General features: G+C 37.3%; 1 protein-coding gene across 16 annotated transcripts in view; it reads right to left on the bottom strand.

Moving 5' to 3' along the window:
• The window catches only part of SOX6 (SRY-box transcription factor 6), a 605,015-nt gene that overhangs the window by 180,595 nt on the left and 400,033 nt on the right, over positions 1 to 24,387 (bottom strand). For all 16 annotated transcript variants that reach the window (XM_078058353.1, XM_078058351.1, XM_078058356.1 and 13 more), the window contains 2 exons: positions 12,573 to 12,745; positions 9,687 to 9,755 (listed from right to left, as the gene is read on the bottom strand). In XM_078058353.1, the coding sequence (XP_077914479.1) occupies positions 9,687 to 9,755; positions 12,573 to 12,745 (242 nt within the window). The remainder of the gene's footprint in view (positions 1 to 9,686; positions 9,756 to 12,572; positions 12,746 to 24,387) is intronic.

Here is a 24,387-nt window from a genome sequence, read left to right as displayed (position 1 = left end):
ATCGGGTGGTACATAAATGAACTCAGCGTCTCACAGTGAGACCCTGATACCTTTTGCATCATTTATTTTCTTTTCTTTTGAACAAGTAAAAATATCTGACTCTAACATTAATAACTTTGACTGGGAGTTACCTTATGTGAATTAAAAATGGTTATGTCAGGACATCCCTTCAGAATTTAAAAGATATTTCCCTGTGCTGTATCAAGAGTCACACAGTATATCAATTTTTATTTCCCATCTCTCAAGTCTGGTATGCATACTGTTTAACTTCTTAAATTCTGAGTATAGACATAATTCACAAAAGCTGGGCAAATGCTTGACTTACAGGAGACGGCTTACACAAGATTTATATGAACAACTTTATTTTAAACAAGAAGGACTTCTGCATTTTGTGCTGCTACATCATGTAACTTCATCTGGGGTTTTTGTTTTTTTTTAAGCTATAAAATAAATTGGAAAGGTTCATTTACTGTCCCTCTAACTTTGCAAGCACTATTGATCTAATAGGAAAGCCCATTTGGGTGTGAAAGGTGAGAATTTGACCCTGTTTTCCAGAATAAAATGCTGTGCTCCCTTTTAGACAATCTCCAGTCAGCCCTGTCTAATTCTTGGCCAACTACTTCTGGTAAGTAGTTGCCAGATAAACCTTACTCTCCTCTCACTGACAATTGAAACAGCTCTCATTTGGCAGCCAGAGAAAACTGTTGCTCTTTCTTTTCCTTTAGATTATCATGGTCATAATAGATTTAAATGCATCGACATTGATTACCCTATATTCACATCACTAATGTGTGGGTTCTAAATATTCATGTGTATATAGATACAAACATAAACATAGATACTATATATATATGTTTCTCTATAAGGTACTCTGAAATGATACCTGGTATACAACAACAATAACAATAATGATGGTGATAGATACTGTGTGTTGAGCACTTACTAGATAGAGGCTTTATATGATGATCTCTAATCTCACAACTAGTAAGGTATTCCATCTTTTAGGAATTAAGAAATGCAGGCTCAGAGACATTAAGAAACTTGTCTCATAGCTAGTAAGTAGCAAAACAGATCATTGAGCTAATTAGTAGTAGAACTGGAATTTAAATCTGGATTATTTTAACCAATATCTGTGCTAGTTCTATAAAATTTTAAATTACATACACTCTGAAATAATGCATCTTATTCTCTATACCTTCTACTTATATGTACAAATCTAGCTTAAAGGTGTATTCAGGTTCATACATTCCACAAGTATATCAAGATGTAGTCAATTTTGTAGAGAATTTTTTGAAAAAACACGGGTGGATTTCCTGGGTCATTTTGTTTAAGTAGTAACTAAGAATTTATTTTCTGAAAGTTTTTGTATTATTATGAAATGCTGTGCTTCATTTTTATTTTAAATACCCTCTCCCAAAGGAAAAAAATATTCTGATCTCAACACATTCCTGTTTTGTCAGTATACCTATATATAAATAAAAATCAAGTTATTAGAACAATTAACTAAATTTATTTAAGTTGTTTAAACCATGATCCATCATAAGGTTTCTAGCTTTTAAGTAAAATAGCTGTGACTAAAGTCAAAAGTATATTTCAGCTGCTAAAGAATTATTTGTTTAAGCTATGCCCAACCCTCTGATACATAGATGTTATAGATATGGTCCAAACAACTTAGAGTTCACATTTAATCATTTAGTCTGCATTACACTGTATAAAGCAGTATTTCTCAATCTTGATTGTCCACTAGTATCATCTAGAGAGTTTCTAACTATCTTCAACTAGGACTGTACCCCAGACCAATTAAATCAGAATCTCTGGGATGGAACCCAGGCATTAGTATTTTTAAAAGGCTTCCAAGTGTTCACAAGGTACAACCAAGATTGAGAACCACTGGCATCAAATGCTGTCACTCACTGCTCACTTTTGTCAGCTGGAGAAGGTAGCTGTAAAGAAAAGTATTAACATTAAAGGTGACTGACCCTCAATATAAAGACAAATCACTTTAAAGCCCCCAGAAAGTAAAATAATTAACTATCTAAGAAGTTTATATTAAATACCAAAGAGTCACTCAGCCATGAGTACATTTCATACTACACTATAAGAAGATCCCAATTATGTTCTTTTTATCTCCTTCCTTGTGGGTATATACCCATAGTTGTAGTAGTTCTGGGATATAAACTGATTCTAATGGCAAATCTTCAATTTTTTTCTGTTTAAGGACAAAGGGAATGTAATGAGATTTTTAGATGTTAGGTGTTATTTTCCACATTTTACAAACTAGGAAACTAAATTGCACTAAGATTTATTCAAGTCACAAAAAGGGCAAATTGAGACACAACCTGGAATGTTGGAAAGAGCACTAGACTAGGAGTCATGAAAGTTGGGTCCCACTCATAGCTCAGACAATATTTAGCTTTTTAAGCTTGGACAAGTCTGGAGTTTCAGTTTCCTTCTGTAAAGTACAGGATTTGGACTGGAGAAAAAGTTCCAAAGAAATTTCAAAGAAAAACAACACTGGGGAGATATATATATATATATATAAAATGATAGATGCTCCAAAGCTTGCTTCAAACATTTTAATAATGAAGTTATTATTATATTATTTATATATACATTTGGGAATGTCTTATTTTACCAAATAAACTACTGGAAAACAAAGTACATGCCATCTATTATCACCTTTACTGCCTAAAAAGAAAAGGCATTTTAATTCCAAAGGAGGTACAAAAAAAACCCCCATAATGTCAGGGTTATTTTTATTTTTATTTTTTTAAAGATTTTATTTATTTATTTGACAGAGAGAGACACAGCGAGAGAGGGAACACAAGCAGGGGGAGTGGAAGAGGGAGAAGCAGGCTTCCCGCGGAGCAGGGAGCCTGATGCGGGGCTCCATCCCAGGACCCCGGGATCATGACCTGAGCCGAAGGCAGACGCTTAGCGACTGAGCCACCCAGGCACCCCTCAGGGTTATTTTTAAATATAGCTTAATGATAAACTCACAGCATTGTTGTCCACCAGGAATAGCCACCCGCCCTCGCCCCACCCCGCCCCCATGAGCAAACGAGAAGCATGAGGACCTATATTGATGTTTTGAATTTAATCTTCTATTAAAGTGGAAGCAGGGTGAAGGGGGATCATTTAATACCTCTTCGTGTAGTACTTTTTCTGAGGCTTCCCAAAATTTATCGCTAAAGACTACCATCGTAATTTTTGCCATACCCAAGTACGCAACTATTATTTGCTTAAGGTTTTTATTTAAATTGACTTTTTTTGCTTAAATACATTTATTTCAAAAGGAAACTTTATAGCACTACTTCAAGTAGAAACCTCAAATCTCTTGTTATAAATACAAGATAACCAGGTAAGTACAAAAATCAAAGTTTTATCTTATTTCATTTTATTTGTAGCTAAATGCTATTGCCTTCAAAGACTGTGACTAAGATGCTCTCTCGCGCTCGCTCTCTCTCTGTCCTTCCTACAGAGAGAGATTAGCACATCCTAGGAAGGTATTAAAGACTAACACTAAACTGAGCCCTCAAGGTAATCAAAGCGATCAAGAAAAAAATAGAAGAGAGCCGCCTTTTCCCCATGGGATTGATTCAGTGTTACGTAATGATAATGTCACATGCCGGCAGCACCGGGGTCATCTGTCCACACTGCTCCATACCCTCCTGCCTCTGAAGAGGTCATGTGCTCTCCCTTTTTCATTAATCCCAGGAAGAAGCAAAGACTTCGGTTTCCCGGAATTTTTAGTATCAGTAGTCTGAGAAAGAGCTGGGGAGTAGAGTCAGAGATAAATATAAGCAGGTAAAATAGAGAAGGGAGGGTCACCTAGAGCGGGGGAGGGAAACTGAAGCCCAGGGCCTGGAAAGCATTGAGATTCAGGTTCTGGTCTGGGGAGAGATCTCTGCCATAGGGCCACATTTAGAAAACAGGTAGCAAGCTGATTAATAACTCCATGTAGTAAGTAACTCACAGGATCTGGGCAAGTATCACTTCTTATTTTTAGATCCACTCCAACTTTAACAGTCTAGCATGGCCAAATCGGAGTTTCTAATCCACAGAGAATTTTTATTTTTAGCTGGGAAGGCCCTTGCTATTCATGAATTATAGCAGCTTTACCTATTCTTTATAATTCAGAGACTTCATTATTAAAATGTTTGAAGCAAGCTATGGAGCATCTATCATTACTTAAAAAGTTAATTAGATTACATAAAAGAAATAATTAGATTTGCATTTTTATCTTGGTTTTAAACTTCCAAAGAAGATCACAACAGCCTGCCTGTGGGCAATTAAAAACAGCATACAGCGGAGAAATAGAGGAGACAGGGTCTGTTTTTCCTGGCTAATTCATGATTGAAGATAGAATTACAAAATATTTTAAGGGCTTGCTGAAGCTGGGGGCTAATCCTAGACTTTTAAGCTTTGTTTATAACTCTCATTTCATTGCAGGGGAGTATCAGATCCATGTACGGTGCCAATAGTGGTATCAGATTACATCCCGCGGGTTTATTTAGTCCTGCTCAGAGGCTGTTGGACGGAGATTCGTTACCTGATCAATAACACAAAGAAGAACTATTGGCTAGAGCCAAAACAGGAGCACTGTAATTGCTTTTTGTTTATCAATGCTAAATACAATTAACAGAGATACAACATAAGACAGAGGGACTCCATGAGACTGGAGGGCTCCTGACTTTCATCAGGCTCGTGTCAGCTCCTGCAGCCATCTCCAAAAGACAATAAATGCCAAGGTCCAGCTCTTAAAATTAGAGGTCACTTAGATACTTAATGATGAAGCATATCCTCAAATATATATCTAGTATTATTATCCTGGCAAAAAATTAATTAACCAGGTCATACAGGCCATGAAGGCTAATGTACAAAGTAATTATTTCTGATCTTTAGACAACTACTTCACATAAAAAGGTAGTCCTTATTCTGCTCAGCAGATACCTGAAATGCCTATAGTTAATCATACTGAAGGAAACAAAAGACAAGGTCTATCTCCTTAAAAGGTGAGAGTACATCTCAAATTATTCTGTGTAATGGTTTAAGAACAATCACCTCCTCTCTTATAATATTAACATCTCTCCTGGTTAGCAGACAGGAAGAAGAAGAATGCCTACCAAATGGTGCTCTATCCCATGACAGACACACAGAGACACACAAAATATATGAAAAGCACACAGGAATATATCACAGTCAAAACAGAAAATACTGTGTATGAAAAATACTCCTATACTCTCAAGACAGAGTGACGCTTCAGGGAGGAGAAATACACTTGTAAATAAACAGCCTGTATTACAGCATTTAAAATAGAAAGCTTTCAGATGAGACAAAGAGTATGTGGAAAGCAGCAGCAAGGGCATTTAGTTCAGGCCTTCCACAGATGGAGTTTGCCATCTAATGCATGTACTAAATGATGAGGAAAGGGCAATGAATATTGTGCATTCATCATAAGGATTAAAAGTCATAAAGATTAACAAAAAGCTAAGAATTTCAAGTTTCACAATTATACTAAAAAAAGGCATGTGTGGATGAATTCACTAAATCGTCGGCTCTGGCCCAGGAAGCCAAATGCCCAAATAATCCCCCAAGCAGCCAGCCCATTGTTAGGAGACCACTGTGGTTCCATCAGTGATGTGAGGAGAGGCCACGGCCGGTATAGTACATGATATAAGCCACTTGAAAATCTCTAAGATTGGGGCTTGAAGAGACGTGAATAAGGAGGTAACACCGTTCATGTCTGGAAAAGTAAGTTTCTCACCGAGATATCTTCATGAGCTGAATTCTCTTCCAAAGGTTAAGTTTTAGCAACAAAATGCCATCATTAAATGTGTTCCTAATAACGTGCTATTGAAACCAAAGAATGTGGTATGTTGTGTTCATGAAGACTATCTTCTCTAGCTTCAAGAACCATGACATGGTCAACTGAGGTTGGATAAATACATTTATGGATGGACCGAGAAAGCAGGATTTATACAGTATTTTCTCCTTTGCTTAGACTAGCCTTCCATTTAGTAGTTGATTAAAACACTGTACATATACTTTGATATGTCCAATGGATTAAAGTGAATTTTGTTGACTGGTCAACATAACTCATAAATAAAATGCTTCAAAAGACTGGCTAAGATATTCTAGTGCAACAGTGGAACAAGGAAGATGACACTACAGAAGCAGTTATCTGTCTTTTGGAATTAAAGCACGAGAACCGACATTCCCAATTCCAAGGATCCATGTTCCAGCATCTATTATTTTGGCTTTCCATAGACTTGATGAAAACTGTGCTATTTCTGTCCTGGAAATATCAAAAATGTCTAACTTTTTCTGGGCTCTATATCGGGGGAATTACTTAATCTGAAACAAATTAGAGGAATCACCATTTTCCCCAAAGCACAAACAGAGGGATTTGAATTCACTAAGCAAACAGCCTCCTAAAAGATCTGTTAGTATTAAAGCATTTTAATAATCATTTAAAGTTATTACCCTGATTTTTTAATGGCAAAAATTGACTCATCAAAAATATAAAAACATTGGTTCACAAAGATCATTCATCTTACTTTCTAAACACGGCTTACATGGTATCTCTTTCAAAATGCAGTTAGAATTTATTAAGGCAAAATTATGTCAAAAATTATATTTAAAGAAGAAAAATATATAAATGAAAGGGTTCTTAACTAAACATTTAAGTTCTGTATGAGTTCACATAAAATAAGCATGGGACTTTTACAATACTATCTTCATCATGCCTTTTCCGATCTCTAAGGAAAAATCCTGCTTTTTTCATTTTTTGTAAACCATTCAGGTTTTCATTTGTTTCGGTTATAATAGGTCCAGATGTGTTGGTGTGTGGTTGTTACAAGAGATTAGACACTCTTCCCTTTCTTTCTATTACAGCTTGCAAATTCCAAAACAACAAGACAGATTCACAAGTCAGCATTCTGAACTAGAAGTAGAGAGCAATCTTGAATGTAACCACCTGATACTCATGATCCATAGCCAATTGCCATGGCTTAATCTTGCTGACCATGTTAGCTAAAAGGTTCTAGGACTCAAGATTTAAAAAGAAGAAAGAAGGTCAAACTTGGCTCAAATTGTCTCTGTATACATTTGCTTTAAGAAGAAGGTTTTCTGTTCACCTTATTTTACTCTTTGTTCTAGTTTGTTCTCAAAAGGGAGAATGTTTCTTTCATGATAGAAAAGTGTTGGAGGCATCTCTTAAATCTCATATTTTGCTCAAAAAGTATACTAAAATTAACCCAACAATAATCTCTTCTAAATTTGATCATGACTATAGCTTGTCAAAAACCATATTTGAAAATACAGCCAACCCATTTCCTTTCTAAAAAAAATAATAATAACTAAAAGTCTGAATATCAAATACCTGCTTCATAAGTGTCAGAGATAAGTATGTTTTGTGTAAGGAGTGTTTTTCAGCATTTGAAAAATTCTTTGAATGGTCTATACTGATAAGATAAGTACTGACAAGATATGAAGTAATGCAGTAGCTCAGGACAGAATGAACTATAAATACAGGTTATTGCTTCCTGTTATTTTTTAAAATATGAATCTTATAAAGATTCCTATATTTCTAAAATGAATGCAACTCTGACATTTTGAATCTCTCTGATTTTATAATTTGTACAGTTGAGATCAAGTGCTGATTAGTTTCAATTTTTAAAAATTTAAACAATAAGAAATAGCCACACTTTTAAAAGCAATTAAACTTCTATTAGAAAGCTTGAAAAAACAGTTTTCCTATCTTCTCAAATTGAACATTCTGATGAATAATATTTTAACATCATATTCTATAGTTTCTTGAAAAAAGGCATCAATTTCACGTAGTAAAGTTATAACCATAAAATCATATGCAATCAGTAAATACTAATAATATTTCATAAAATGCTCTGAACTGATTTGGTTGCTATTCATCTGACATCCTCAGTACCACAAAGCAAACATCAATTAAGACAGCCACTTCATACAAACAACAGTGGACTAAGAAGTGAAATACTTTGAAAATAAAGAAAGAAGTAAATAATAAAGATGTAGTAAAAACCTTAACAATAAGTAACTGATAAATCAGGGAACATCTCAGGAAACTTCTTCCATTCCTGCTTTACAAATAGGAGAAAGAGAGACAACTAAATGATCAGGTTGTTTGACACCTACTGAGTTCTTAGAGAGGAATCTCGAGAAAAATGTAGGAAACCACAGGCTAAAAATCTTGACCTTAGCAGTAGGAGACACACTGAAAATTCTAATAAGGGCAGAACCAAGGAACACCTGGATAGTTATTTAATTAAGGATCTCAGCATGAGTCATAAAAGAGATATCAGGAGGAGAAATTATTCCACGATTTAATTGTAAAAGCTGACTGTCAAAAATGCCAGAGACATTCCATCTCCCCTGTATTTGGACTCTTTATTTTGAAACATATATACTTGCGTAGGGAAGATAGAATCAGAATGAATTAAACAACAACAACGAAGTCACTGGTGAAAACCTTTGAGTGAAGATAACGGGACAAAATGCCAAACGAAGTACAGGGACTTCCTCAGGCACCAAGTTGGTACTTTAAATGGAACACCAAGCATGATTAACAAATGAAGCAAGGTTCCACGTTAAAATCACTGGCTTTCACCAATGAAAGAGCAGACGAGTAAACTATGACTTTATGCGAATGATTTTTTAAAAAGACAGGAAGGTGTAATATTAAACGCAAGCAAAGGAATACTGTAATTCACAATATACCGCCCCCCCTAGGCTGCAACACAGATTGCAGAGGTTAGAAAACATCCATAGCAACCAAGAGAAAGCACAGAGGCCATGGCGGGTAGACAGAAATCTGGGATGAGCATTCCTCAGGATTCATCACCAGACAACCAGGTCTGTATTCTAAGGTTTTCTAGAAGTCACATACCCATGTTCCTTTTCAAAAATGGATGCCACTTCCCTTACCTATCTCAGATAGCTGTTAGTTACATTAACCATGAGGTGTCTATAGGAACATCAGAAATCAGAATTCCTTCCCAGGCCACTGTAATCGTGATCTATGTACCGTGTTGTTACACTGCCACGACAAAAAAGGGATTTTTAAAATTGTGTTACAATTATTCGGGAACGAGTGTTTCTTCCTTTCCAGACTATAAGCTCCTTGAAGACACATAATTATTCACTGATCTTTCTATTCCCCTCAGCACCCAGCAGAAATGCAGTGAATATTTGTTAAAGACCAAATTAATCATTATCAATCTTTTCCCAGCTGGTAAGACTCTTCTCATAACTGACCCAATCAGACAGTCTTGATAAGCAAATAAGCGTCAGCTTCTCCCTGTGATACCATCAGCTGGTAGAATACAAAGCAGAAAGTGGTTTGTGGCAATAAAAACAGCACGTGTGTGCTACCTTTGAGACCATTTGGGTTTCCACTGGGTGAGTGTTGGGCGAATGGCAAAAGGAGAAAGAGATAAGGTTTATTCTGTGTATGCCTCACATCCGAATGCTTAGACCACCGCGTGGTCGTGGTCAATGTTTCCTACATCCATGTGTACAATTGTATACAACATCCTTGAGGAACAGCCCTGTCGACAAGAGAGCGGGGCGCATTTGCAGCATTTTAAATTCCATTTGCAAGGAGGCAAGTCTCTAAGTACAATCAGCCGAGAGTAATAAAGCACACTGACCTGGATCTGTTGCTGCAGGAGATTAATTTTGTGCTGCTGCTGCAGAAGCTGCTGCTGCTGTCTTGCAATCTATCGGAAACAAAGTCTCGTTAAGTTCATATGAAACGCTCGCACCTTCGCCATTGCCCAGGTAGCTCTCTCGGAATGACAAGAATGCTTTATTGCACTTCTGGGGGAAAGAGTTCCCATAAAATGAGAGAGGCAGACTTGGTAAGTGGGGGAAAATGAAAAATTTCAAACAGGTGCCACCTCTCTGCTTACCGCCTAAATCTTTCTCTGTAGGTGAACAGTACCCCTTGCATGACACTTGTGAGCAGTTCATCCATATCTGCACTGGTCATCTGGAAAGAATGGGAATGTCGAAATCTGATCTTTGGAGAATAAAGGCAGGAAAACTCTGGCTACATTTTTCGCAAGAGCTTAATTCGGATATAAAAAGTACAATCTGTAAGCAAAGCCAGGAAAGAACTTTCTATTACTTGTGGTCTACTTTGGGGAGAAACCTTTTCTGAAAGAAAGATTTCCAGAACTGATAAAACTTACAAATATTGTCAAGGGAGTGCCAAAAAAGCAGCAAAAAGTCAGAAATCTTTTTGGTTGTTGTTGTGGGTGTCACAGGTACAAAGCACTTTTTAAAAACAAAATTTAATATTTATCCTTTTGAGGGTAATGCGTTAATTTTAAAGTTCAGGATCCACATACAAGTTTTACATTCCCTTCCTTCGTCCAGCAGTCAGATTCAACATGTGAACACGCCATCTGGTCTATAAAAAGAAATATTAACCACTCAATGCAAGCCCTATTGAGGACTGAATCTGCCCCTCGGAAGAGCAAACAACTTCTTCGGCATAATGTTATTTACTATAAAACATGAGTTAGGCATCAGGCTGCCTCTTGCCTCAAAAGCTGGAGCCCCGGGAGATGCCCCTTATAAGAACACACTCACTGCCCACACAGGAAGCCAGATGGAAAAGTGGCCAGAGACTACTTAGAAGAACTTGGTTTAGTAGTGCCCTACAGGCAAGAGTTATGGTTTTTTTCCTTCCTATTTCTTCTACTTCCAAAAGCCTATATTCTAGAATCTTGGAAGTGGAAATGAATGCGGATCAGCCCTCTGCTGTGTATTTCTTGAGTCTTTTTGATGCTTCAGCCTAGAGCAGAGGGAAACACCCAAATCACATTTCACTCAGCCCAAGATAACAAAAAATAGCAGTCTACTCCCAAATGTTGCTTTTGTGGTTTCTGGTGATGACTGGCTCATACTGGAACTCATGATAAAGCTGCCCCTATCACTGGCTAGAGTTTGAGAGATGGGACCACTCCTTCCCAAAGCTTTTTAAGCAAAATGGAAACAGTGTCTAATCAGATTGGAAAGGCCCAGTCTGCTTGTCACCATTCAAATCAGAAATGGACAACTCGGCAACTCTAGGTATAGATGCTGGATCCTCTGAATATTTATTTCCTCTTAGCAAACCAGTGAAACACTACTAGGCATCTAATATTGATGGTCCCTCCTAAATGATAAAGTGCTGCATAGAAATGCATCCAAAACACCACAGTGCAATTACTATCATCCACTCTAGACGTATGGGTTTGACACAGTGAAGTATGGTACATAAGCACCATGTGGCTCAAATTCTGAATTTTATTTGCCAATCGGTTGAGCTACATGCTCGCTTCATTGAGCATGACAACCTAGTTTTAAGTGTCATTTAATTTTCATTTTGAAATATAATTACAAAGTGTTCACTGTAAGATATCACTCGTCTGCAAATGTGTCAAGATTAATTTGTGCTAGCTTATTCACAAGTGTCAATAGTTAATTACTGTGTCATCTCTGGATGGCTAAATGACATTCTAACTTCTGATTTTTTACAGTGTTCCTTTATGTTATTTTCCATTAGGGGCTGAGGCCATATTCCTACATGTGGGCAAATATTCAAGCATATAAAATACCAGACGTCACAACTCATTAAAATCAACAGAGCATATATTGCTCTATATACCCCTATAAAATACATTTAACTGAAAAGATAATTCCAGTAATAATGTCAGATTCCTAAAAACTGCACATTAATTTGGGTCCGTCTGATCTAAAGCATCAGGGACTACTCTATAGGATCATTGTTGTTAGATTAATGTACTCTTATGAGACAGGAAAAACCTTTGGGAAAGTGATTTATTTTTTAAAAGATACACATTTAAACTTTGCTATTCTTTCTTCTTTCTCACATCTAAATCAATGAAATCAAATTCTTAGAAGAGCCATGTGCTAATTTGTTTTCAGTGATTTACCTATGCTATGAATAGAGTGACCATATAATTTATATAATTTATCATTCAAACTGCGACAACTTTTGCAAGTGGAATAGGGGGTTACTAATAATTACTCTGGAAAACAGGCACTAGCCAGGGCTACTCTGGGAAAACTGAGACCTATGGTCACCCTAGCTTTAAAGTCGGAGAAAATCATTGGACCAGTAAGCTTAAAGATCCTCAAAGTTTTGCTAGACCAGGACTCTCCTTTTCTGGATGAGAAGAGTATGGCCTGGAGAGAAGCAACTTACTCATGGTTAAGCTATACTAGGAATACGCGTGATGCCTATGTGAATAAGTCCCTAAGTAATTAATCAAATCCAAACGTTCTGGAACAATGTTATCACTTCAGTTATGCCCAGTTGCTATGATGCCTTTCTTTGTCCTCCACATATCACCTCAGTATTGGGAAGACCCTGGATTTTTAGAAGGCTTCTTCCTTTCTTTCCTTCTTCTTCTTTTTTTTTTTTTTTAGGAATGCTTATGACAAATAAACCAATCAATGTGATTACTCGCTGAGCTTGGCACATTCCACATCTCCAGCTCATCAGCTCCTTTTGCAGGGCTCACCTGTTCTTGCTGTTGGCGAGCAAGGTCCATTTGCTGCCGTTGTTTCTCAATTTGTGAGGCTGCCAGTTTTTTCTGTTCATCATGCGCTGCCAGGAGCTGCTCCCGTAAACTGATCAGCTGGGTAATCATTGTAGAGAGCTGCCGTTCTTTTTCTGCCAGGCTCTCAGGTGTACCTAAAATGGAAGTGAGAAGATATCTCACAAGTTTGAGAAAAGTCAGAATGAATTGGGGAAAGGGGGAGGGCAGATTTAGAAAGGGACTACCTTAAGACACTTAAAAGATCTGGGACAGTAACTGGAGGTTACTGTGAGCATTAAGAACACAACAGAGAATCAACGGAATGAACACCAGAGTTAGTCATTGTCCCTGCCAAGAAAAAGTATTATCACTAATAAAAGTCTCATTCTTCCCTCTTGCTCTTATTTAAAACAAAACAAAACAAAAAGCAGAACTACCCCCATCTCCACCCTTTTACCATATTCCTCCTCTCCCCGCCCCCTTGCCCTTACCAAATCTATCTGCTCAAGCTAGGAAACCTATGATATTTAATACCAAAGATTAGAAAGTATAGGTTGTGTTAATTTTCTATAATATTAGTTATCTCTACCCTCAGTGACTAATAAAGACATAGTAGGTGCTTAATAAGTGTTATTTAAGGAATTTTCCAATCATTACTCTCCTAAAACTTTTCTATTGTGTAAAGACCTGTCTCTGAATTCAAGAGTTGTTCTCTTCGCCATGGAATGAGTTCTACAGAGAGAGGGGGAAAAAAAAAATCTGCCTTGCCTCAGGTAAGAAAGGATTGAATCTGGGTTTTTTTTCCCCCTGTGAAGGGATCAAGCTAAAGTTCTCAAGTTCATCCTTAAAGGCAACAATGTTGCTTGGAGGGCTCCTTCACCCCTTTGTCATTTGTCATTCTTCAAAGGGAAAAAACACGTTCAAGGTTGAAAAGGTTATGCATAAGGATGTGTTGTTTAATGAATATGATGTCGCTGAACACTTATGGTATGCACTAATGGTGCTGAACAGTCTTTTTATGGGCAAATTGCACAGCTCTCCTAAGTAAAGGGTATAGAATCCTTTTGTGAATCTAAATTAGAGTATTTACCACAGCATAAGATAAGAATTTCAACCCACTGTATTTGAGCCACACAGGTTTCATTACGAAGAAATGATCTACGATTTGAAAGCTTTTCAGAAAGATGCCACCAGCTGTCAAAGGGGACAAAGATTGCCGATTTGTGTGTGTGTGTGTGTGTGGAAGAGGAGACTTCCAATCTCCTTAGGAAACCCCCCTCATTCCTACTAAGAAAGCACCAGGACAATCTGAGAAACTAAAAATATTTCAGTTAGCAATGGTCCTATTTTCCGAGTGGCCCCGTGGACAAAGGGAGCCTTCAGAGGATGCGGGCAAGTACTTGCTAGTATCTGATTCCCAGAAGGTAAAACTGATGTCAGCAGAGAAGTTATGGCACTTAGGACTACCTTGGGGTTTGCAATGCCAATTCAAGTCCTTAAAAAATAAAGAAACAAACAAACTGTCAATATCCCATATCCTTGAAGATTCACTGAGTTGAAAGATGGCCTAAAATCCAAATTAAAAGAAAAATAAGATAATGAGATGATGTTAGAAAATGTGTTCTACTGATAAAAGCACAAATACTGTATCAAGCTGTTCTTTCCAGCTACTGGAATTGATTTTTTTTAATGAGTTTTTATTTCAGCAATAGGAACTTCAGCTTGGTAAAAAAGAACTTCTTGATCTAGAAATACTAAAATACAAAAGCAGGTTCCTAGAAGGAATCATAAAATTTCTTCAAAATTGCAACAAGCTCAATTAATGCATGTGTTAATATATATAAGAATGAGAAAATACAAAATAAATGTATTTATTTACTCATCTTATTCATTTTTCATTGAAAAAACAATACTTCCTGAATGACAGCTATGTGTCAGGGACTGCATAGAGCTAAGGATACTGACAGAATTCCCTACTCTCATGCACTTTGTAGTCCAAAGTAGGGAGACACCTTAATCAAGAAATCACACTTTTAAATGTAAACTACAACTAAAAAAGAATTACAACATGATAGGTATTTGGGGGAAAGTTTAACCAAGTCTGGGAGGCCCAAGTGTAAGAAAGATAGACTGAAAAAGTAACAAATTAACAGGAAGATGAATAGAGTTAACTAGTAAAGAGTTGGAGGGTGGTCAAGGAGCTTTTCTGCAGAAACAAAATAGGCAAAAGCCCTGAGACAGTGGGGGAGGGGGAGTTCTAGTGTGTTCCAGAAGTTGAAAGAAAATAGTAAAATTTGAGCAAGTAAAATTAAAGCAAGGGGTGGAGTACCAGATGACGTAGGAAAAGTTCACACCATACAGCTCCTAATAGACCATGCTTGATAAACTTCATATTTATTCTAAGAATATTTTAAAATCACTACAGTATTTTAGATAAGGGATGAATGATGTGGTCATTCTAGCTATGGTGTGGGAAATAGTTTGGAAAATTATAAGACTAGATCACTGGGATATATGCACATTTTATTACATATATTTTTGGAAATATTCTGATCTACCTGTAATTTTCTTTCTATACCTATCTATATGCAGTGATTTAAGAGAAGGCTTAGTAGATTCCGGGAAAGTCACCGTACCACAATTCTTTGTTAATAAAGAAGAGCATTCATAAGAAACTTTGGGCAAGGACCAATACAAGGGTAGGATCCGGTACTTAGATTCCCCAGTAGACTGGAAGCTTTTCTCTTCTCCTAGATTAAACAATGTTGTTTTAACAATCTTCAATATAGTCTCCTTTCTCCTCTACGCAGGAAACAGAGAAGCTGAGGATAAAATATAAATGTCTTAGCTTCTTCTGCTCAAGGTGAAGCCAATAGGTCTATAAATGCATCGGTGCTTCCAATGCAAATAGACATGTATATCTGTATTTACAGAATATCACCATTTAACTGAAGCTTTTTACAAATCACTAATGATATTCAAGCTGTAAAATTATAAAAATTCAGTGACATCTAAATAAATTTTTTAAAAAGTAAGCCAGAGAGCAATATTTTTAAATGGAAATTTTAGGCATTCATATAAGACTGTCACTATCTTTTCCTTAATTTGAGGAGCATATATATATATATATATTTTGAATAGATATGAGTGGCATAATGAATGCAGTTGGAATGAAATATAGTAGCAAAACAAGTCTAAAATTTCCCCCTCAATGGAGAATTTATACATATAGATAGATATATCAATTAGTCCCTTGTGGGTCAAATTAAGGAGAGATCAATTTACACCATACAATAGCTTATACTCTCTAAATGTGTAGGCCACTTTGTTCCTATATGCGTGGGCATGTGTGTGTGTGCACGCATGATCATTTTTCTGTTCTGTAACCATTGTATTTATTCACATATAGTGGTTTAAAGCAAGGTATTTAAAACCTGTGGGGCTGGATTTTTCGGTTTTAAATTAACAGCAAATGTTTATGCTGCTGTAATAAAAATAACATTGAATCTCAATCACATTGATCAACCAACCTGTGAACACAAGTTTTTTCATCTCAAAAAATACTAGTTTAATTGAATATGGAACTTTGCTATGGCAAACAAACTAACAAACAAAAAACACAAACCCTATAGACAGTCCTTAACTTACAATAGTTCAACTTATAATTTTTTGACTTTACGATGGTGCAAAAGTGATACGTATCCAGTACACCGGGGAACGAGAGTCTCTCCAGACGCTGGGCAGAGGCAGAGACCTGCGGCCCCCACTCAGCCGCACGATGGCCAGGGCTAACAGCCAGCGTGCTTCGCCGTACTGCACCCGTATGACCATTCTGTTTTTCAGTTTTGGGATGATATTCAAAAAATTATAATTTATTATTATTGTTATAAAATAGGCTTGATGTTAGATGATTTTGCCCAAGTGTAGGCTACTGTAAGTGTTCTGAGCCTAGCGAAGGTAGGCTAGGCTATGCTCCATTAGGTGGATTGGGGTGTATTAAAGGCATTTTGGACTTAACGATACTTTCAACTGAAGATGGGTTCATCTGGACGTCACTCCATCACGAGTCGAGGAAGAACTGTACAACTGCCAGAGTTGTTGAAAACGTAGACAAATTATGGGGCACAGTGGGGCAACCTAAATACCGTCCGGCTATGTTAAAGGCAAAAGACCAGACAGAATGCTCTTATGCGGTAACTTAGCTCCATGTAAAAAGTCTTGTCTTAAATGATGTTTTGAGTTTTGATAAAATCAACTTGAAAAAAAGAGGAGCTCAGATCCAGAGGATCTGCCCAGGCCAGCAGAGGTCATCAGTAGCTGCCTAACTGTTGTCTGTTTCACATCCTTCAGGCTATCTTAAAATCTCTAGAAAACATTGCCAGAAAATAGTCTCTCCCACACAAAAACAGAGGTAGTTTCATAAACCGCAAAGAGGGAACGAGCAAAAAGGCTTCTGCACAGCTTCTCTACAAGTCAATGTACCTGTTTTTATCCAATGTTGCCCACAGTGTGTGCTATAAACTGTGTCTATTCTCCAACTCCAAAGACAGTGCAGCAGGTTTTTGTTGGTTTTTTTTTTCCACGGGGTCGTCTTTATCCCCAAACCACATCTGTCTTGAGTTTCTCTCAGATTAGTCAGGTGGATCAGTGCTCCCCAGGGCCTGCTCCAGCTGAAGTATTTTAATTTGACTAAACACCTGATTTATTTTATCTCTCCGATGAGAAAGGCAGTTTGTCTTAATAGAGCCTGTCAGCCCATAGCCCCATTCACAGCAATTTACAGGCAGCCAGGGACGCTGGAAGAGAAGAGTGCCGTGATTCTGTATTTTATCCTCCTCCAGAAAGCACCTAAAAGCAGCTATTCACTGCTACTGCATGTGGCATTTTAGAACTGAATTAGCTTTTTATTCAAGTAACTACACTTGTTGTGAATAGCTTATCTGTAAAATTGCTACATTCACTACTGATTTTATTAACCTTTGGCTCTATCACAAAATGGTCTTCAGTTAGGAAAGACCTTTAAAATTGACACATTTTTTTCTTAGGGGCCTTTATTCCAGTGACTTCAGATTTACTGAGTTTGATCCATTGAATTCTTTACCAGTTGTACTTAAAATTTTGAGTCTCAATAGGAAGTCAATAGTGCGTAAATAAGGAAACACTTTTCAAAATGTAAATACGGCAGCAATTTCCCTCATCAAAAGTTTTCAAATACCATCTTTCACTATAACAGTTTCAAAATCAGCCCTCTAGCCCTTTTTGGTCAGAATCTGAAGAACTGGGGAAAAATGAACTAAAATAGTCTCTTTTTTTTAACTTTACAAACTGTAACTACCTGTCCATAGGCCCAAAACCAACAAAGAAATCTCAAAATTGAGGAGAATTTAGGTAAAATAAAAAGATAACTAGGATAAATCCCATCTTGATATAGAATGAAAAATTAAAAATAAAAATCAAGTTTAAAATTTAAAGTCTTTTTTTTTTTACATCAGCTCACAGAAGTTAGCGCCATAACCTGCTAGTTAGTTCCCCCCCCCACCCCCCCGCGTTACTAAAATCCATGGTGCTAGAAATGAGGTGGGGCTTCGGGAAGTCACTGAAAACTCCACATCTGGACAAGGCAGGCACCTTGCAGTGCACTTCACTAAGTAGAGATGGGCCCCACCTCTTTTACAATATTCTCACGCCTAGGACTTTTGCAATGTAAACATTTCACACAGGTCTTTATGGCTGTCCCCTGAAAGTAGATCACGGCTATTAGGGACAGCTAAGTTTTTCTAATGAAAAAAACCAGAAACAAGCACAGCAGTGGAAAGACAGAGAGACTAAGAGAGGGAAGGGAGAGGCTCACTCGCAGAGATGGCCAAATTAAATTTTTTTTAATTTCTCTGCACAGTTTTTATCTCTTCATTCTTATGAAATGAAGGGCAATGGTGGTAAAACACGTTTATCAAGCCAAATTAAACTAATACCAACAAACTGCGGTATCTAGAGATGTGTCTTAGGGAATTTAAAATAAGACTTCCACCTGACCATGCTCTGTCACTGGATCGCACATTCCTGTAATAAGCTTAATGGGACTTAACAATGAAATGACAAGAAGCCTGGTTAACTGACAGTGTCTGTGTTTGGAACGATGGGGAGGGCTGGCAGTGACGCTGGAGTGGAGTTCTGATGGAGATACACTTTTCCACATCAATCCTAGAAAGATTAAAGCACTTAACAGTAATTTCAAAGCAGCATCAACCAAAGAACTCAGCCAACAATCCAGAAAGATTTTAAATTAAGTTGAAAAGCAAAGCTCTTAAGAGTGAATTCCCTGGTTAGTTCTAATTTTTTTTTTTTAATGGACATTGTTTGAGAAGAAAGCCCAAATACAATGCTAGTCATAAAGGAAAGCTGCATTTGATCTTGTCTGCCCACAGGTAACCTGGTTCAAGTGCTGTGCTCCCGCCGCCTCCTCACACATCAGATGGGCTGTGATGTCTGCACTTCACAAGCACAGTCCACCAGTTAGCACTGGCCTTTTTTGATAGAGCCTTCTTTTAAATGTCACAAAATAGGGCAGCAAAAAGTCAACAAAAAATAAATAGGGTGAGCTGGAGAAACTAACAATCTATCAGAAGGTCCCCTGATAAAAGTTACTTTGTGGCGACTGCCTGAGAAAGGAAGCCCTGTCCCAGTGTACCAGCAGCTAATTTGAGTTCTGAATCCAACAGCAGTTTTAAAAGCTTTCTACTCTAAAGGGCCCCAGTGCATCATAAAGATAAAGGATTTCAGTACAAAACCACCACAAAGACCTCTATTATCTTATCAGTCTTTGGTTACAACAGCTGAACCAATATGACTAAATTCTGAATGACTTTTTTCAAAACAGCAAAATACTGGAATTTCTTTGTTTTCTCATCAGTCAGCTATTGTCATTGCTCCCATATGCTACTGTCCATTCCTTAGTAAATAAAAAGTTAAATAAAGGCAGCAATTGTGCTCTTAGGAATCACTTAGGGACCACTCCACAGGAAATGTGGCTCATAGACTGAGGTACAGGCTGTTTTTGGTTGTTTCTGGGTTGTTGGTTTTTTTGTTTGGTTTTGGTTTTTTTTTTTCACCAAATGTATGAGAATTTCCTTCCTAAAATGTAAACAACTCTCATTTAAAAAGTCATTAAAAGCTATTGTGTACAAACAAGACAAGAATACCCAGGAACTCCCTAAATTAAGATCAAACTCCCCTGTCTATTCCAGGCACACTCACCTCTCCTTCAGCTTCCTCTTTCTCTAGCTGCAAAAGGAAGTCTATTCCTGGATCAACTGAGGTCTATTCATGTTGCAGATCCCAAAAGAGCAAGAATAATCCATGGAATTCTGCCATCTAGGCTCCTAACCTCACAGCTGGGCCTTCAGCCCATTGTGCTTTATTAGCCCATCCTTTTGGGATCCAGAAATGAAGGTATCCTGAAACATCCCTCCTTTGGTATAAGACAGGCTGCCTTTACATTACTGTTCTCTATGGATGGTAATTGGTCAGTGGCTACATCTCCACAATTCACACAGAAAAACAGTAATTTCTGGCCTTTCAGAAACGTGGAATTCTTTGGTCCTTTAGGGAAAGAAAAAAAAAAAAACTCAAAAGAATTTGTTTCAATAATTGCTGTATAGGATTGGTTCTTTCTGGAGAAGCTCCACCAGAATTAGGAGACAGGAAAGGAAAGATTAAGAAAAACAGATCTTATTTAACAAAATATTGTCTTAAATAAGAATTTATGTTATCTTATTTAATCCTCATCTTAAATGTTTCATTGTTACTTCCATTTCACAGATGAAAAACCAAGCTTTCAAAAAGTAAAGAAACCTGACCAAGTGAGGGCATTAGATTGGATATTAATTCAGGTCTTCTGATTCCTAATCTAAGGAAGTCTGGAGGTGAAGGAAGAGGTATCTTCCCTCACCTCAGAGTTAGAATACATAGCAGGAAATTCCTAAAAGTTAGGAGTAATGCTCTAAGGGACCTAGAATTTTAATGCCACATAAGGCTTAGAAATATACAATTTCTCAGTAAGGCTTTGTTTACAAAAATAAGTTTAAAAGCTAGGCTAGGCAATTAGACAACCAAAGAGGTGAGTAAATTGAACCTTGACAACTTATAGATTTAAAAATATATCTTGACTTAAGTGATATGCCTGGAGTTACTCAAGAAATTAGCACCCAGCCTGGCAGTTAAGATCCTCTGCTATGTTTTATTCCCCAAACCCTCTGTCCTCAACAAGCATATGGCCTCCTGGTTCCAAGCCCAAATACAAAGATTATGCAGACCATGGCATTCCCAAACATTCCAGATACAAAATTTACAACACCAATGAAAGGCTGAGAAATACACTCAAATATCTGCACACATCAAGTGTGCTGCTGCCTTGAGGTGCAGTGTGGCTGCAGAGTGAGATGGTGAGGTGCTAGCCAAGAGGAAGTCACCTGGAGAAGTCTAGGAAGTGTTCCTAGCAAGGACTGAGGACTCTCTCTGATACAACCAAGGCTTAGCACAGCTGCCCATACAAGCACACCATATCCTTGCCCATTTCCAGGGTGTATTTACAACTTGCCTAGTGTAGATCAAGGGAATCCTTGGCTTAGCCCAGTATGCCTCATTGTACAATAATAATTGCTTAAACTTACATAGAATTGCTTTGTGTTAGGAAGAGCTTTATATATATATATATATATATATATATATATATATATATATATATCAACTCATTGATTCCTCACAACAATCCTATGCAGTACGTCATATTGTTATCTCCATGTTAAAGATGAGGGAACTGAAGCATAATAAGGTCAAGCAATTTGCCCAAGTCCTAAGCTATTAAATCATATGTCTAAGATTCAAAATCAGGCAGGTGGGCCCGAGACTCTGTCCTCTTAACCGTATGATAAATGGAGAATAGTACTCCTAACATAATCCACCTTCTCAAAACAACTTCACCCAAAGTAGCTGAAATTCTTTTTAAGTTTTTATTGTTGTTGTTGTTGTTCTTTTTGTTTTTTGGGTTTTTTTAATACAATGTTTCCTGAGGTCCTTACTAAAATGAAAGAATTTACCTAGGGAAGGATCTAGGATACCTTTTGTTCTTTAAGATAGCTCAACCCACTAGCACAAAGCTCTTTTGATCTTTCAGCATAAGATACAAATATCTACCATTGTCTGTAGTTGCTTTCCGTTACTAATCCAATCCCTCACTCTCCTACTCTCTCTTTTCCCCATCTAATCGTATTTCCTCCAAATTCTAAATTCCTGGTGTTGAGATCTCCCCATCTGGATTCCTGTTTAAACTCCACCAGACCTAGTATGTGAAACTGAACTCTCAAATTTTGGAACTTTAGTTTTCCCCAACAGATTGATTTGGTTGGTTCTCTGGCTTTTAGTGGCCTTTTTGGCTCCTCCTTAAATCCCCCAGCTCAGGTCTGCCCCTAATTACTCGATCAGCAATCTAGAGAGCCCAGTCCAGACCACCTTTTTTCCCCCGTATCGTCTGTAGGTATCAGGACATCCCAGTGGACCTGGCTGTTGCTAGTGCTCAGACCGTAATGGGAAGGTTTACTAAAAACTTTACATTAAAACAAACTGAAACAACAACAAAAGGAGATTGCTTATTTGTATTTTTACATAGTCACAGATAGTTCACAGATTCCCAGATTACCGTGCTGAGTATCTGATCAGATAACCGGCCAGTAATATAGATTCCACCCATTACAAACTCAGATGGTGTGTTTGTAGAGGGAAAATGGAAATGGAAATTTCATACTGATTCTGAAATCACGGTTTCTTTGATTGTTCTTTCATAGCTGAATACAGCAGGATGAGTAGCAAATTCTGTTCATTCTCCATTTTGACTTTAACATTGATTTCTGGTACAATAGGTGCTATCATCATCTTATAAAAACACATTACGTTCAGAAAACTTTTTTGAAGGTTATCTAATGTTTCCCATGTAAAATCCATAATATTCAGGGCACAAAAATTAAGGAATACCAAAGAAAGGAAGAAAGACAATTTAAAATCTCGGTCCAGAAATGATCAAGGGTGTCCCACCACAGGATGATCTTTAACATGCTAACGTAAACATGAACAAAGTATTTCTAAACATTTTTTAAGCCCTTTTCTTTTAAAAACTAAATTAAAAGTCAATGTATGTTTGTTCAGCCTATAAACAAAAGCCAGTATGGTCACAAATAGGATGTCCTATTCTCATACTGGGACAGTCTCTTACAAATGCATAGAAAAGCATGATTCAAGGTTTTAAAAGAGGATCACTTCAAACAATAATTGCAGGTTACAAATGGAATTTTAAAAGAAGTTTATAAAAATCACTTTCTAATGTAACTTTAAAACATTTATGATTTTACAATTGTCATATGAATAAAAAATAAGGATTTCTGGGGCACCTGGGTGGCTCAGTTGGTTAAGCGACTGCCTTCGGCTCAGGTCATGATTCCGGAGTCCTGGGATCGAGTCCCACATCGGGCTCCCAGCTCAGTGGGGAGCCTGCTTCTCCCTGACCCTCTCCCCTCTCATGCCATTTCTCTCTCTCTCTCTCTCTCTCTCTCTCAAATAAATAAATAAATAAATAAAATCTTCTTAAAAAAAATAAGGATTTCTAATTTTTTAACTTGAAGACAAAACCTGGCCATTTGATCCAGAGGCAAGAAGGTAAAAATATATTAATATTTTAACCTCATGAGGAATAGAATACCACATTCAATGGGATAGTGCTAATAAATAACCTCAGCAGCGCTGGATGCCACCTTTTAAAGAGACAAACGTCTGAAAAGGCATCAAGATGATTGCAATCATTGCATTTAAGGGTGATACTTTAAAAGAACTTTGCTTGTACAAGACGTTATAACATCAGCAGTCGCAGAGGAATTGCAGAGGTAATGGGCTCCGCAAACACACAGATCTCAAGCATATCCTCCCTGTTGGACTTTGTTTAATACAACCAGGTTTAAAACCTCTGAATTAGATAAGAATGTTAGTGCTACTCCTAATTCTATTTGGGAAAGGGGTGGGGAGGAAGAGCAAATGATAGGCCACAATGGGTACTTCTTACCTGACTGCTGCTGAAGGGCAGGCTGTGCGTCATATTCATCTCTATGACAAAGCACAGATCTTAACTATGGTGCCTACCACTTATTTTGCGCTGAGTAAAGTTGAAGTGAACTCATAACCAACTCTATCTAAATTGTTAGTTCCCAGAATAGTTAGAGATAGGCAGCCACAGCAATTAACAAACCAGATGGAATTGCTCTAGACTTCAGCAATATTTCAGCCTTATCTGAGTTGCTTCCAGTTAGTTACCACTGTTAACTGCCTGAACTTAAGGACCATCTTCATTGCTATGTAAGCAGTAGAAAATCAAATCCAATTAAAAGAGATAAATAATAAAATTTGAAAAACTAAAGAAATGTAGATTCAGATTCTATAAACATTTTTTTGAGCACATATGATGGTCCAAATACTTCCTATGCACTAGGGTTAGTACTTAGCATTTTTATCTGTTTCAACAAACATGGGAAAATGAGGCAAATAAGGTTAAAATACGTCGAAGATAACATAGCTTGTAACCAATAGAACCATGATTCTAAGCCAGAAGATCTGATCCCCAAGCCCAAGCTCTTTCCAGTAAACCACAAAAGTTTCTGGGGGAAAAAAAGGAAAGAAAAGACGAGGAGTTTAAGACAATGGCTTCACACAGTCTTCATGAAGTCCTTCTGCATTTTTTTAAAAGTTAAATACTTTGTTG

Source organism: Halichoerus grypus, chromosome 11, assembly GCF_964656455.1.
Source record: "Halichoerus grypus chromosome 11, mHalGry1.hap1.1, whole genome shotgun sequence".
NCBI lineage: Eukaryota > Metazoa > Chordata > Mammalia > Carnivora > Phocidae > Halichoerus > Halichoerus grypus.
Note: the sequence above shows the minus strand (reverse complement) of the source record. Positions and strands in the feature narration are given on the sequence as shown.